The 17171-nt window shown below is 33.9% G+C and overlaps 1 protein-coding gene across 1 annotated transcript; it reads left to right on the top strand.

The window, feature by feature from the left end:
• LOC109717870 lies at window positions 2772-2982 on the top strand. The gene has a single exon (XM_020243816.1). The coding sequence runs from the start codon at window positions 2853-2855 to the stop codon at window positions 2976-2978; it is 126 nt and encodes a 41-aa protein (XP_020099405.1). The 5' UTR covers window positions 2772-2852; the 3' UTR covers window positions 2979-2982.

Below are 17171 nucleotides of genomic sequence, written 5' to 3'. Positions count from 1 at the left end.
AAAATCTTACAAAAAATAGTAATAAAAAATTTAAATTTCAAACCGGAATTATTGATTTTACTCTTAATATTAAGTAAAATTTTCTATTAAAGTTTTAGGCTAAATTACAGAAAACCCCCCTGTAAAAATTTAATTTTTCAGTTTTTTCTCCTGTCATTTAAAAACCTACACTTTGCCCCCCTGTAAAATGAAAAAAATTCACTTTATCCCCTACCGTTAGTGATCCGTTAGGGTTCCGTTATAAAATATTTTTTTATGTCAAAAATACCCTCCACCCTCTCTACTGATGCTTAACCCTCCTCCGCCTTGCCGCCTCGCCCTCCTCCACTGTCTCGCCCTCGCCTACATCTCCGTCCGCACCCACAAACACCCCCTCGCTCTCCTCCACCGCCTCGCCTTCGCCCTCGTTGCCCTTGCCCACCTCTCCCTCCACGCCCACCTCGATTTCCTCCCTACTGTCGCTGAAATGGAGGGGCGACGAAGGTGTAGGAGGAGAAGGGAAGTAGGTGAAGAAGAAAATGGAAAGGCACTGCGGTCGATTGAGGCGCGAACTGCGGCCGATCGAGGCGGCGGATGAGCAAGATGAGGGAGGAGACGAAAATGGTGAGGGGCAAAATGGTCATTTTGTCATCACTGTTCACATCGTACAACCCCGTGAACATTTTTCATTTTATAAGGGGACAAAGTGTAGGTTTTTAAATGACAGGGGGGAAAAGTGAAAAATCAGGTTTTGACTGGGTTTTTATGTAATTTAGCCAAAGTTTTATGTAATTTGAATTGTTCTATATCGTTGAACTTACAAACGTGCCACATCGGCCATTAAAATAGTCATTTTTTAGACTTATTGATTACTTGCTAAATGATGTCGAAAAATTATGAAATTTAATTTCTAAATAGTTCTAATAGTATAGATCATTCACAATAGAGTTGATCATCGAATTAGATATCCCATCATAAAAAATAACTTATAAGTACGGAGGCTTCCGTAATTTCAAAAACTTAGGAGATGTACTTCAATATTTTATATCTATCTAATGTTCTTTTATTAGGATATTTTTAAGCAAGAAATGAGAAAAAAAAATGCTGCAGCATTGAACACTATATAGCTTGCCAACTGTTTCAAATGCAGCAAAAATTTGTGTCGAACAGCGACAGCATTTGCTTAAAATTACATAAAATATTCCTTTATTTTGGTATTTGCATGTCATTGTTATTTCAACATGACAAGAACTGAACAAACAGAGACCATGAAGGAGAGGGCAAGTAAAGAAACTAACAAAATTAGGTACAAATGAAAATCATGATTGTTTTAAGCATCCTAGGCATAGAAACTTTGTGTCCACAGGAAGGTGGTGAAGAGAATTGAATGTGAAAGGAGGCAAAGAAAGTAGGGATTTAATTAAAAAATTAATGCTACAAATGGCATGGATTTGTGAGTAAAGAATTGTCAAGCCATGTACTACAACAGTATATATATGAAAAGCCATTCTAGGAATTAATAAACAAGTATATATACTCTGATCAGGAGACATGCTCCATGCAACTTGTTATTGAATATTAGGAGGGGAACAAAAAAAAGCATTTTCCGTGCAGTCGAAGGACAGATACAAGAGACTGATCAGTGATCAAGAACAGTTAGCTCGCAAAAATATTCTAGTGCACGCTCGGATCTCGACATAATATAGTCGAATTTAGCTTTTCATTCACACAAGAGGCCAGTCGATTTTCTTTTTTATGTGACGATGAGTGCGACTGCCTCGATAGGCAAACAAAACCTGTCACTTGCTCTAGTAAAGCTCTCGTTGCGAGCGCCATGATAGGATAGGTTGCATGTGCCAACTGAGAGAAAAAAGAAAATGCGTGCGTACGTACCTAATGTTGGCTTAAATAAGTCAGCATCTTGTCCTGTGGCGGAAGGTCATGTTGGGCCGAGTCATGTTCGAAGTGACGTGAGGCCTGTTAGGTCGAGTCACAATCGAGACTCGTGAGCGCTGTATCTGTATGTTTTAAGTGAATTGGTTTTATATTTCTAACGGCACGTGCTTTTGGAATTAATGGTTAGCGCTAACGATTCGACAAGTGGTATCAGAGCCAGAAATCGCGAGTTCGATTCCCCAATACTGCAAATGTGTGCAGATGCTAGAGAGGGGATTGCTGGCTTAAATGAGTTAGCATTTTGCTTTATGGCGAAAGGCTATGTTGGGCTGAGTTATGTTCGAAATAGCGTGAGGGTGAGTTGAGTCATGTTCGAAGTGGCATGAGGCTGGTTGGACCCAGTCATAATCGAGACCTGTGGGCGCTGTATCTGTACGTTTTAAGTGAATTGGTTACGTATTTCTACAGCTCGAGCTTTTGGGATTAATGATTAGCGCTAACGATCCGACAAGTAATATTTTATCAACATTGTTTTCTTCAAGCAATCGATCGGCGAGGAAGTACTTCTCAGTACAGTGAAAGAGGCAGGAGAGACAAATATACCTGAATTTGATGCTTGCTTAAGGCCACAATTTCTATAGCTTAAAGAAAACAAAACAATTATAGGCAAAAGAAGCAAGAAAGATAAAACAATATACATGAATTCAGAGCCTTGTCTCCTAAGTAACAATCAAGATACTACACTTGTGTGAAAGCACCTCTTAATTAACAAGCCCTCTAGGTGTTGGACCACTCCCTTAATTTCCCCCCATTTTCTCTGATCTCTCTATAAAATCCATATGTGAATCCCCTCAAACTATTCAATCCAACTACAATTGCTAGCAAAGAGTACCCTCTACTTCTCTCTCTCTCACTTATTGTTTCTCAACACACTATTTTCTCCTCTCCACTTTACAACTATTCAAGCTAATTACGCCATGACAATGAAGCTACATAGCCAGGAGAAGCAAAAAGGAGGGCTCAGCAGAGCTCTAAGGGAGCAAAGAGCCAAACTATACATTATACGACGCTGCGTCGTGATGCTTCTTTGTTGGCACGATTGACCATAATCAAGCACCATTTTCTTTTTCTTGTTCTTGTTCTTGTTCTTTTCTTTTTTTTTTTTCCCTGCCAACATGGTGGTGTTTGTAGTTGAACCACTCTATTTGTACACATACTAGTCATAGTTTTTCTCCTTTTCTTACTCTAAGGATGCGATATCAGTACCATTCGTATGGTGAGAAAGAAACTCCGAGAGGGATTAGTACTACAAAATTTTAGATGAAACATTCTTCTTTACTTGCATTTTTCAGTTTCTGTTATAATTTCAAATTTTCTCTTTGGATCTATTGTGCATAAATGAAATGAATAAGTAAGATCAATCGACTGCTTTTGATCAAATCAAACAAATTTAGCAACGTATGCATCTGCATACTTTGTTTCTGAAAAATTTGAATAAATCAAATTACATGATCACTAACCAAACAAACTTTAAATTCAAACAGTCTCTAAATGGTAATGCAACTCCACAAGATACAAAAGTATAAAGAGGAAGCGAATTGTTGCTGTACTGTAATTAAGTTTCCTACTTTCTAAATGGTAACAAGAATGTATCGAAAGGCGACGTTTTTCTAGTATATGATCTTTTCCAAATAACGCAACCTAATGACCTGTTTCATGTTTCATCACTTTGCCCTAGCTAATCCTCAATTAGAATGAAGGCAATCAATACTTCTTGCATAGACTATCATTATAAAGCAATCTACAACTTCTTTTCAGATAAAGCTCATAAACTGTCAAGCAACCACCGTACTCTAAAAGCTAAAGCCGTTAGAGAACAGTATTTATATATTTTTATATTTAACACTCTCCTCCTCATGTATGGGCTCGAGACTTTTTACAAGGTTCATGACGTGGATTTGAATTAAATGGGAAAAATTAGTAATTTAGGAGTCTGGCGTGATTCGGACTTAGGATCTCTTGTTCTGATATTTTGTTAAATAACTGACATACTCTAAAAGCTTAAGTTGTTAGAATACAACAGTTGTTTAACATAAACTATATGTTTTGAATGATTGATGCATCATGCAAGATATGGCTATATATAGCACATATCATCAATAGTAAAGGATCTGTTTTGTTATAATTAGTCAATTGATTAAAACATGAATATTCTCTTTTGAACTTTTTGCCTTTTTGTAGCTCGAAGCGCTAAAAGCAAGTGGAGATTTGATTAACATTTGGTCTGAGAAATTGATTCTCAAGCTAAGTGTTAGCAGGCTTAATTTTTTTTTTTTTTAAGAGATAGGTAACATGTTATCCGCTTCGTTTATTTCATTAGAAATAAGCTTAACTAGAAATGTGAATCAACTAGAATTCGAACTTGGGACCTCGGGTACCAACAACCAAGCTTTTTGCCACTTGCACTAGGGACGGTTGGTGTTACCAGGCTTAATTAGTATTATATTAGTGGTTTTGAGCTTTTTTTTTTGGAGTAACTAAATAATAGCTTGTCGCTGATAGAATATTTTGTACTTGTTTAGTGCACTTGAACATAGATCATGAAGATAAAGCGCGCAAATTGTTGCTTTTACTCGAATACAAACAATAATAACAATAGCTAAAGATGCTAAAAGCAAACCGCTAAATTTTTTTTTTAATTCCCGCTGTTTAACTCACGTGCAGATGCGGTTTTAACCATCAGACATAAATTACAACTTCATCAAACTCAGAAGCAGTAGATCCATTAATTAGATATGACAACTTAAGATAGTAATAACAGGAAATGATTTATAACTTGTAAAAGCAATGATATATTCATTGAATTTAATTAATTGTTTGTTGAACATTTCTTGTCATTAATTGTAAGATTAGTGTTTGATTATATACCTTGTAGTATTCAAAAGTTTTCACATGAATAAAGGAGCTCTTATAAGAAGTCATTTGTGAGTTCATAATTTCTAATCATTGGCAGATCAATTGAGTGATTACTTGGTGCAAAAACAAACATATTTGCAGCATTCATCTTCGACAGTCATGTTATTTTTCTCAATTAATTAACAGGTTTGTGTCTAAGTGTCTCCAACTTGGTATACTTATGTTCAAAATATTTTAACCTTTTTCTTTACTGCGCCATATATCTATCATGTTAGTTTTTTGCATTTATAGGTAAGACTAGCTAATGCCGTGTTGAGTTGGGACTTCTCTCAAAAGTCACTACAACAAAAACGGTCTATAGCGATACTTTTAAATATAGGTACATGTCAAAAAAGTGCTGCTAGCTAAAATTACCGACACTTTTAAAAAGTGTTACTATATGTGGGGTCGCTAGGTATATATTGACAGTTAAAGAGTGTCGCTATAACCTAAAAGAGTGCTGCTAATTTACGAACACTTATTTAAGCATTTAGCAACCGCCGAAATTTTATCTCGTTGGCTGCGGTGGCGGAGGAGGACGACAGGAAAGGCTCTTCGTCTAGAATTTCAGTGGATTGAGTGAAGAGAGAAGAAAAGATGGTAATTGATTTTTCTTTTTTTTTTTCTTTTCTGTTTGTAATCGGGCCAAATGAACTGGGTGTGGTGGGTTGAGTAGAGTAATCTTTTATTTTTGGTTGGATTGGGCTTTATATTTAGGCATTAGCAGATATTTTTTTAAGTTTTAGCATAAATGGGACACTTACTCAAAAATGTCCCAAACATGTGTCCCTATAACCTAATTCTGTTGTAGTGAGTCCCCATGGCATGTTGTCACATTAGATTGTGTTGCGGTTGTATATCTGGTGTCTGATATGGCGTCTTTACAAGAAGACACAATATATATATATATATCTCGGTAAGTAAATAAATATAGCATGTATTATTATATATAGTTATACAGAAACAACTTAATATTAGTAGCAAAATCCCATCGTTGTTACCAGTTTTTTAGCCTTTGGATCAACTCTTTTCATTATTTCTAACCATTAGATTAAATACTATAACCCAGTAGGGACCACTCAACCCTAAGGGGACCACTCAACTCTAAACGACTAATATCATCCCGATCCTACAATTTTTCATCCAAGGGTTAAAAACTTGATAGCAAAAAGAGCGTTTTACTATTAATAGAATTCCAGCCTAATTCTATATATATATATATATATATATATATAAAATAAGCACGGAAGATATTTATATAGAAGATGCAGTGGTTAATCAGTACATAAGTTGTATTTGCAACGTTCGTATTATATAGATATATATATATAGAATTATGCTACTATACTATTGATAGTATCAAGCTTTTGGTACTATTGAGTTTTCGGCTGTTGGATGAAAGGATGTGTGGTTAGGATAATAGTGGTCCCCTAGGGTTGAGTGGGTGGTTGGTTTAATAGTATAATCTAACGGGTGAAAATAATCAAAGTGTAGATCTAACGGTAGAAAACTCAATAGTACCAAGGCTTGATATTATCGATAGTATAGTAACCAAACTCATATATATATATANAAACTCATAAAATTCAGAGGCAAGAACAACAATTTATAGTGCAAAAGTTCAATAATGTATATAATTAATTTAATACCTAATTCTTACTTAAGTAATTCACACAAACTGCTATCAATAAAAAACCAAGGGACAACTTGTTTGAGCAACCTATATTAATTTGCGGGTAATTTCTTTTTTTTTTTTACGTTTTATTTTCTGAAGGTAGAGACAATTTGTCTCAAATAGTGATTACTAGAGGACAAGTTGTCTAACAAACACCCCTAAGGTAGTAATTGATGCATATGAAAAACCCGACAATTCTTCTAAAGAGATTAAAAAAAATTAAAGCAGAAAGAATCAAATCACTTGGACCACTTAAATTAAATTTAATTAACTTTGATCTTGTTAAACGTTTTAGTCCTCAAATTAATCAATCCATAGGAAAAGTTGTGAACAGAACTTATATAATATGTTGGAGGCAAACTATGTTGGAGTTTAATAAATATATATACAAGCTGAAATTAATTGGTGGACAATAACTTTAGTTTTTGGACCAAGAGTTTAATACACCATATAATATAAGGAATATGTGAAAATTCATTTTAAAGTTAACAAACAAATAAACAAGAGTAACTATGAGCAATGCTTGGAGGAAAAATTAATGTGCATAAGGAATCTGTGTAACATTTGTTTTGAATTTAGCTAATTAACATATACAAGTTAAAATTGCTGGACAAGTGTTGTGAGCAAAATAGTTAATTGTCAACTGGATCAGATACTTCGTGCATGGTCTCTGTTGAGAAGTTGTATTAGGAATTAATATATATATATATGTATAATTAAACAAGAGTACTTTAGGGCAATATATATATGTGCGCACGCTGCGAGGAGCATGAGACAAGAAATAATGAATTTAAAACATGTACAAATTACAACAAGAAATAGAAAATTTACTAGCAAATTCTTGTTGTTCAGGGATATTGATGCATGTGGTCTTCTTTCTTTGATATGAATAGCCATTTGATTTTGTGTGTGATGCGGCGAACGCCATAAAAAAATCCATATATTCACGTTCTTGTTTTGGCTACTAATCATACAAATGTCGAGCGCAAATTGTAGTACACAAGTTACATGTACATGCATGCTCTTGGTTAATTAACAAGATGATATTTCGAGATGATTACTAATCATACAATGTACATGTCAATATGATTATGAATTGATTCAGTTTGGTAGATGAAAAGTATGGTTGTATTTTTAGGATTAGAATTTTGTGAGAGATATATAATGTGTACTTCAGTTTGATTAAAATAAAAATCTTCACTCTGTCTTCTCCTGCGAATGTTGACTAGTAATCGAACCAAGTAAATATTTGTGTGTTTTATTTTTCTTTTATCTTTCTCAATTCTTTTTGATATTTTCACGTCCACGAACTAGATCTTTTCCACATGCCTAACAACATGCTAGCTCTTGGTTATCAAGATGATTACGAATTGAAACTTTTCAAAATGGCTGCTCTTAAAGTAGTGAGGAATTAGCACCTCATATTTCTCTCTCTCTTTGAGTATAACATATATATTTGTATTTCTCATGCATTTTAAAGTATACGGAGACACATGATACTGTTTTCGTGGATGTGCGTGAAAGTGTTGGAACAAAAGGTTCTCAAAATAGTGTTTAAACAAGAAACAAATAAAGGAACTATTCATCATGGTCAAAGGGCAAGAAGAAAAGTCAATAAACTACTTGAAGAGTTAAAGGTTTGTCTCCTTTGCAATTGAAATATCACCTCCACACAAGTGTGCACATATAGTTTTTACTCTCACTAAAATTACATTTCTCTTAATTATCACAAATACATGATAAATGGATTAAGTAATTTGCAAAGGTGTTCTCTCATTTGAGTCTCTAATTAAAATATTGTTCAATAATCTTAAAGTTGCTATTAAGTTGCAAGGAAATATCACTATTTGTGCCACATATGACATAACTATCAAGTGACAATTCCGCACATGCATCTAAACAAAACCATTCACAAATCACGCTAATGAGAAGTTCAACCGTCTCTTATGTAAAAGTAACTTAGCACATACGCGTTTATTTCTGCCAAATTTATTGGACAAATCTAATAAAAAGAACAAGATTGCAATGTATAAGGTTGAGGACTAAATTGAAACCGTGCAAAAAATTTAAGAATCCCGGGGGCAATTGATCACTTAATCACATTTGAAAAAAAAGTAACTACAATGTGCCAAAAAAGGTCCCTCTCATGGTGGTTAATTTCCTCAAACAAGGGGAAAGTAATTAAGAAGTACCTTCCTAGCCCTTGGTTTTAGATGTTATATATATCTTTGTTTAATCCAAATGGAAGCAATTGAAACATATAAATTTATACACAAGGACAAATTGACTCCTCGGTTTAAGGAAAGGAATAACATTAACTTTAGATTTAATGCATGATTAAATAAGTGATTAGTAAGACAAACTAAGTGTTTGCCAGCCATGCATTGCTAGGTTTTTGTGAGCACGCTTTCCTGGGAGACAAATTGTGATTCTTTTTGTATAATGGAATCTAGGCCTTTCTAGGGTAAATAAAAGGGTAACATGCTAAATTATTATTAGATTTGTCTCAAAGTTTAGTTTTTTAGTTCGATTTTGTGTCTCTATTTGTCGAAAGTTTTGCGGTGTCACAAATTTTTTAAAAAAGATTATATATGGTGGAAATTCAAAATCTGATCAGATTTTGAAAAAATCCATTAAGAAACAAATGGGTCAGATGTGGAAGTCTTTCCATTATATTTCAATTTTCTTTTTCTTTGCCCTAGACAATATATCACATATTGTATTTCTCCACAAGATTATACCTTTCTTTTCATATAGTGAAATTCTCTCTTCGCTCGAGGTTTTTCTTCGCAAAAAATTTTTCACGTAAATCTTTATGTTCTATCTTTCCTTACTACTTTGTGGTTTGTTTATTTTATAATCGTTGTTTTCATTTTTGTTTGTGCGCTCGTCGTAACATTTATCTCAGCTGTATATCTTTTATTAGCATTTAGATTTTGAATTTTTTTCAATAATACTTATTATGAATGAAAAAGACCATGAGTGGTGAAGAGGTAGGAGTTTATAACATTAAATCGTAAAGCAAAAATTGAACTCAGTACCTAGATTTATCGAGTAAAAAATAATTCAAAAATAATGCCAAGCACAAAGATCTATAAAATAATTTCTTTAAAATTGTATAAGTGGTGCATAGATGTATAGTTCTTTGTAAATTTTTGTTTTATTACAAATACCAGATCCCTAGGTGGTTTAATTTTCAGATCTCCATGAGTGCACATGTGGTACTGGTCAAAACGTCACATCATCCTCATGAGCTATGGGTTAGGGTAGCATAGGGTAGTCACATATTGATGAGGAGGTAAAAATTCATGTCCCCAACAATTTTTCTTTTTCTTTTTTCCAAGCTTTCTCAAGTACTTTTAAAGTTTTTTAAATTTTTATTAGATTTATTGATAATTGTAACAAAATTTACCAAGTAAAAACTAAAACAATTAACAATTTACAATTAATAAAGCCATTCAATTTAATAAAAAGTCAAGCTTAATTAAGTATAAAAATTCAACTAGATCTTTTTCTGAATAGTTTAAAAAATTTTCTAGTCAAAATTCAATTGATTTGAATATCTTTACATCATTTTTTTTTTGAGAGATAGGTGGCACTGTACCCGCTTTATTTATTTCATTTAAAAATAAACTTAGCTGGAAATGTGAATCAACTAGGATTCTAACCTGGGTCTCGGGTACTAACCACCAAGCCTTTTGCCACTTGCTCTAGGGACGTTCAGTATATCTTTACATCGTTAAACGAGAAAATATTTTATATCGACCGTAAAAATTACAAATTTTGAAAACATTTGATCATTAGGCCAATGATGTCGAAAATATTTGAAATTTGATTTCTAGATACTTAACGTGGTATAGATTATGTTCAACGGTGCCAATCGTCGATTTAGAGACTCCATCATCGAAAACAAATTAGTGACAACGAAGCTCTTTTGCTACTGATAGCATTGCAACTCAACTCTCTCTCTCTCTCTCTCTCTCTCTCTCTCTCTCTCTNGCTAATGAGAAGTTCAACCGTCTCTTATGTAAACGTAACTTAGCACATACGCGTTTATTTCTGCCAAATTTATTGGACAAATCTAATAAAAAGAACAAGATTGCAATGTATAAGGTTGAGGACTAAATTGAAACCGCGCAAAAAATTTAAGAATCCCTGGGGCAATTGATCACTTAATCACATTTGAAAAAAAAGTAACTACAATGTGCCAAAAAAGGTCCCTCTCATGGTGGTTAATTTCCTCAAACAAGGGGAAAGTAATTAAGAAGTACCTTCCTAGCCCTTGGTTTTAGATGTTATATATATCTTTGTTTAATCCAAATGGAAGCAATTGAAACATATAAATTTATACACAAGGACAAATTGACTCCTCGGTTTAAGGAAAGGAATAAGATTAACTTTAGATTTAATGCATGATTAAATAAGTGATTAGTAAGACAAACTAAGTGTTTGCCAGCCATGCATTGCTAGGTTTTTGTGAGCACGCTTTCCTGGGAGACAAATTGTGATTCTTTTTGTATAATGGAATCTAGGCCTTTCTAGGGTAAATAAAAGGGTAACATGCTAAATTATTATTAGATTTGTATCAAAGTTTAGTTATCGAGTTTGATTTTGTGCCCCTATTTGCCGAAAGCTTTGCGGTGTGATAAATTAAAAAAAAAAAATTATATGTGGTGAAAAAGAAAAATCTGATCAAATTTTGAAAGAACCCATTAAGAAACAAACGGGTCAGATGTGGAGGTCTTTCCATTACATTTCAGTTTTCTTTTTCTTTGCCCTAGACAATATATCGCATATTATATTTCTCCACAAGATTATACCTTCTTTTTTTTTTTCATATAGTGAAGTTCTCTCTTTCGCTCGTGATTTTTCTTTGAAATTTTTTTTTCGCGTAAATTTTTATGTTCTATCTTTCCTTACTACTTTATGGTTTGTTTATTTTACAATAGCTGTTTTCATTTTTGTTTGTGTGCTCGTTGTAACATTTATATATCTTTTATTATCATTTAGATTTTGAATTTTTCTTCGATAATAGTTATTATGAATAAAAAAGAACATGAGTGGTGAAGAGGTCGGAGTTTATAACTTTAAATCGTAAAGCAAAAATTGAACTCAGTACCTAGATTTATCGAGTAAAAAATAATTCAAAAATAATGCCAAGCACAAAGATCTATAAAATAATTTCTTTAAAATTGTATAAGTGGTGCATAGATGTATGGTTCTTTGTAAATTTTTGTTTTATTACAAATACCAGATCCCTAGGTGGTTTAATTTTCAGATCTCCATGAGTGCACATGTGGTACTGGTCAAAACGTCACATCATTTTTATGAGCTATGGGTTAGGGTAGCATAGGGTAGGTCACATATTGATGAGGAGGTAAAAATTCATGTCCCCAACTATTTTTCTTTTTCTTTTTTCCAAGCTTTCTCAAGTACTTTTAAAGTTTTTTAAATTTTTATTAGATTTATTGATAATTGTAACAAAATTTACCAAGTAAAAACTAAAACAATTAACAATTTACAATTAATAAAGCCATTCAATTTAATAAAAAGTCAAGCTTAATTAAGTATAAAAATTCAACTAGATCGTTTTCTAAATAGTTTAAAAAATTTTCTAGTCAAAATTCAATTAATTTGAATATCTTTACATCAAATTTTTTTTTTGAGAGATAGGTGGCACGCTACCCGCTTTATTTATTTCATTTAGAAATAAACTTAGCTGGAAATATGAATCAACTAGGATTCTAACCTGGGTCTCGGGTAATAACCACAAAGCCTTTTGCCACTTGCTCTAGGGACGTTCGGTATATCTTTACATCGTTAAACGAGAAAATATTTTATATCGACCGTAAAAATTACAAATTTTGAAAACATTTGATCATTAGGCCAATGATGTCGAAAATATTTGAAAATTGATTTCTAGATACTTAACGCGGTATAGATTATGTTCAACGATGCCAATCGTCGATTTAGAGGCTCCATCATCGAAAATAAATTAGTGACAACGAAGCTCTTTTGCTACTGATAGCATTGCAACTCAACTCTCTCTCTCTCTCTCTCTCTCTCTCTATATATATATATATATATATATATATATATATNGACTATTTCCATCAATTAGATCATACTAGTCAAGAAAACCACCCACTCAATCAGATCATACAAGTCAACCAACCATCCACTCAATCCTAGAAGACCATTATCATCCTAACCACCTTATCTCGTCATCCAACGATCAAAAATTTATGAGTGTAAAAAAATTTATACTCTTAAGAATATAATAGTCTTAGCCTATATATATATATATATATAGAGAGAGAGAGAACTAGTCTCCTATATTATCTATAGTACCGGGGCTCCGGTACTATAGTTTCGTTTTCAAACTTAGGGTGTTCAAATCAACGATCCACACCGTTAAAACTGATCTAGGGTATTAACGGTGTGGATCGTTAATTTGAACACCCTAAGATCGAAAATAAGACTATAGTACCGGAGCTCCGGTACTAGAGATAGTATAGTAGCCTAATTCTATATATATAGAATTGAGCTCCTATGCTTTTAAAAGTACCAAGTCATTGGTACATGTAAGTTTTCGGCCCTTAGATTAAGAGATGTGTGGTTAGGATGATGTGGGCCCCCTAGGGTTGAGGGGGTGGTTGGTTCAATAGTATAAACTAACGGGTAAAAATGATCAAAGGTGTAGATCTAAAGGTAAAAAATTTACAAGCAATAAGTGCTTGGTGCTTTTACTAGCACCATAGCTGGACTCTATATGTGGGCCCCCTAGGGTTGAGTAGGTGGTTGGTTCAATAGTACAAACTAACGGGTAAAAATGATCAAAGGTGTAGATCTAAAGGTAAAAAATTTACAAGCAATAAGTGCTTGGTGCTTTTATAAGTGCTGCTGTGCTCTCAGGAGCAAGGAGGCCTCCGTGCTCCTGAGCCATTTTCGATGATGGAATTTCCGAATCAACGATCGGCTCCGTTAGACTTGATCTAGCGTATTTGAAGTTTCTAGAAAATAATTTTTGCCATTTTTTGATATCATTACCTAGCAATCGAAAGGATTCAAAGTCAATAATTTTTAACGGCTGAAAATAAAAATCCTATAAAAAGTGGTGATATAGCACTATAATTTTCGATCAGAAATATTGATCTTGTTGTAGATAGTATAAAGAATTTTGTATCAAAATTTCATCTGATTTGAATACTTCTACACCGTTAAACTTGAAAACGGCATATATCAACCATTAAAAATTATTGATTTTGAATCCTTTCGATAACTAGGTAAATGATATAAAAAAATAACAAAAATTATTTTTTAGAAACTTCAAATACCCTAGATCAAGTCTAATGGAGCCGATCGTCAATTCGAAAATTCCATCATCGAAAACGGCTCAGGAGCATAGAGGCCTCCATACTCCTGAAAGCACAACAGCCCTACTCTCTCTCTCTCTCTCTCTCTCTCTCTCTCTCTCTCTCTCTCTAGGTATATGTATTATAGCTGAGTATATATATTAGTATTAGAGAGTTTTGTAGATACGTATCAGGTAGGTAAACGAGCCTGTTTTTAACTACGATTTGTTTTCGATGATAGAACTTCAAATTGGACGATCGGCTCCGTTGACACATGATTTATACACTGAAGTGTTAGAAATCAAATATTCCAAATCTTTTCGACATTCATTTGCTAATGATACAAGGCCGTTTCAGAAAATTTTAATTTAATGGTCGTATAAGAGGCGTTTTCTTGATTTAACGGCCGTAACGATCTCCAAATCAATTGAATTTTGTAGAAAATTTTTTTAAAACTATTTAAATAGAAATCTCATCCTCTTGATCTCTGATTACAAGACTCCTATCATCATTTCTTTAGAAGAGTATTCATTTTCAGCCCATTCTTTTCTTTGACTTGATGGATTAAAAGAACATATTTCAACGTGCCGTGAAATTTGATTTTCTATGTGTTTAAATGTTTAGATTATATTTAACGGAGCGATCGTCAATTTGGAAGTTTTATCATTCGAAAACACAATCGTAGTAAACGGCTCGTGGTTAGACTAGCGATTAGTATTTAGTTCAACTCTCTCTCTCTGCTCTTCTCTCGTATACTATATAATATTATATATATATACCTATAAGAGTCGGGTACTACTCTATGATGTACCAAGCCCTTCGATACTATTAAGTTTTTCTACCGTATATGATCTTACCCTGGTTGATTCATTTTCACGCTGTTAGATAATTATTTTAAACCAATCCACCCACTCAACCCTAGGACCACTGATCTTCTTTAACCGCCACCTATCTTTCATCCAACGCCAAACGGTCCACATAGTACAGGTTGGTACTAGTGATAAGTATAGTATGCTAATTCTATAGTATAATATATATATATATATAATATATATATCTGATATATTATATTATACTATATAGCTAGTATATAGAGTGGGCTGGTTGATGTTATGGAAGGCCGGAGCCCTCTCTTCCTTCCAAGTTGTGTTTCGATGTTCGGACTTTCGAATCGACGACGGTGCCCGTTAGAGTTGTCCTAGAGTCATTGAAAGTACCGTAGAAAATAAAATATTGTGTGATTTTTCAATATCATTTTGCTAGTAATCGAAGGGGCTCAAAAATCAATAATTTAATGCCGTGTGTGAGCCGGTGCAAGTTTTAACGCGTTGTAAACATATCCAAATCACATTTGAAATTTTGATAGAATTCTTTATACCATATAAAACAAGATCAATATACTTTGATCTAAAATTTTAATATCGTATCATCATATTTTGTATGATTTTTATTTCCTCAGCCGTTGTTTTTGAGCCACTTCGAATTACTAGGCAAATGATATCGAAAATCGCAAAATCTTATTTTTTAGATACTTCAAATTTCTCTAGATCAAGCTCTACGGAGCCGATCGTCGATTCGAAAGTCCGAACATCGGAAGAACAACTTGGAAAGCACGGTAGCGCTCGTGCTTCCAGAAGCATATCCAGACACACTTCTATATATAAATATAATTATATTTTTATATAAATTTAAATTTTGATACCAAATTTAAATTATTGATACTTTCAAAATTTTAAATTTTAAATTTTAAATTTCAAACTTTTAAATTTCAAATTTTAAAATTTTAAATTTTAAAATTTAAAGTTTATAATATTTATTTCCAATTTTTTAACTTCAATTTAAATCTCTAAACTCTTTAAAATTAATTAATTAATTTTATTAATAATACGCGTAATAAATAGCATAATAAAATCTAACTTGATAGATGCAATTTAAATTGTAGCGTTCCAGAGGTTTGGATAGGATTGGCTATAATATTAGTGACTGGACGACACGTCTGGAGAGTGTCGGACTGAGTCGGAATCGTTTCGGCACGAAATGGATGCAGAAATGGACTCGGCGCACTCAAATAAGCAAAACTGGAGTTTTTCCAGTTTAGAGTGCCCAGAACTTGGTTTAGGGCGCTCAGATCTTGAGTGCTGGTTTGAGCAAAACTGAAAGCCAATTCGGATCCTATGTTCCGGGCGCCCAGAAGTGGGTCTAGAAGTTACTTTGGAAATATCGTTGGCGTTGACACGTGTTTGTGGTATGTGAGGTCCGCCGGACCAGGATAAGGGTGCAACACACCGCAGGCGGAGGAACAGAAGAGGGCTGTTTGTGCAGGCTGGAAGTTCTCGGCACCCAGAACTTGGTTTAGGGCGCTTACAACTTGGTTTTTCTGCAGCAGTGTAGGTTTGTATCCAATATTCCTGAGGCTTATTTGACCGTTTGATCATCCTATAAATAGGTGGGAGATGCCCCTGGTAAGCTCTTTTCCTCTCTTTCTCACAAGGAAGCTTACAAATGCATTTCAACCCCTCCAAATCACTCAAATTGTATCAAAAGTCCACAAATTCAGCTTGAGGAGTGCTGATTCTGTAGTTTTCCAGCGACGACCTTCGGTGTTTTAGCTCGTGTGTGACGTAGGAAGGTCGGATTGCGGTGAAACTTAGTTTGTTTGATTCTAGACTTCAAGAGGAATCCACGAAGTCTAATATTGCAGATTTTGGTGAGGGCTAGCTTGGTCGAAGTCTAATATTGTAGATTTTGGTGAGGGCTAGCTTGGTCGAACTCAAGTTCTTCTCTACTGCTGTTGCTTTCGGCAGATTTTCAAGTTTATGAGTTTTCTTTGATGCTATCTTTGGAGGCAGTGGGATTTTGGCCCTTAGCTTGATATCTCAATATATTCCACTGAATTTTAGACCTTTCTCACCAGATTTGGATGTGATTAGGTGAGTTTTGACATTTCAATTGGGATTAAAGTTAGCTTAAGTGCTGAAATTGAAGGTTTTGATAAATTTTAGTGGAATTAATGTTTAGCTCTTAGATGCGGACCATTGCTGGCTGAGAGCAGGTGCGGCTCAGCTTCTTGGTGGTTCGTGACCTCCTTGCTGCCAGGGATTTGCTATAGAGGTAGGCGTTTCATCGGTTTCGCTCCTAAGTGCTTATGTAGTCGACATGTATGATTTCGATTCTTGTATTTCATGTGGTCGCTCAGATTCATTGATTGTAGCATGTATGAAATCTGAATTGGAAGCATGATTATTAATTAGATAAATATACATGTTGGACTTGGAACTTGTCTTAGGAGAAAACTAGCGATTCGACCTGTC

Source organism: Ananas comosus, linkage group 11, assembly GCF_001540865.1.
Source record: "Ananas comosus cultivar F153 linkage group 11, ASM154086v1, whole genome shotgun sequence".
NCBI lineage: Eukaryota > Viridiplantae > Streptophyta > Magnoliopsida > Poales > Bromeliaceae > Ananas > Ananas comosus.
The sequence above is the reverse complement of the archived record's forward strand: the minus strand, read 5'-3'. Positions and strand labels throughout refer to the sequence as shown.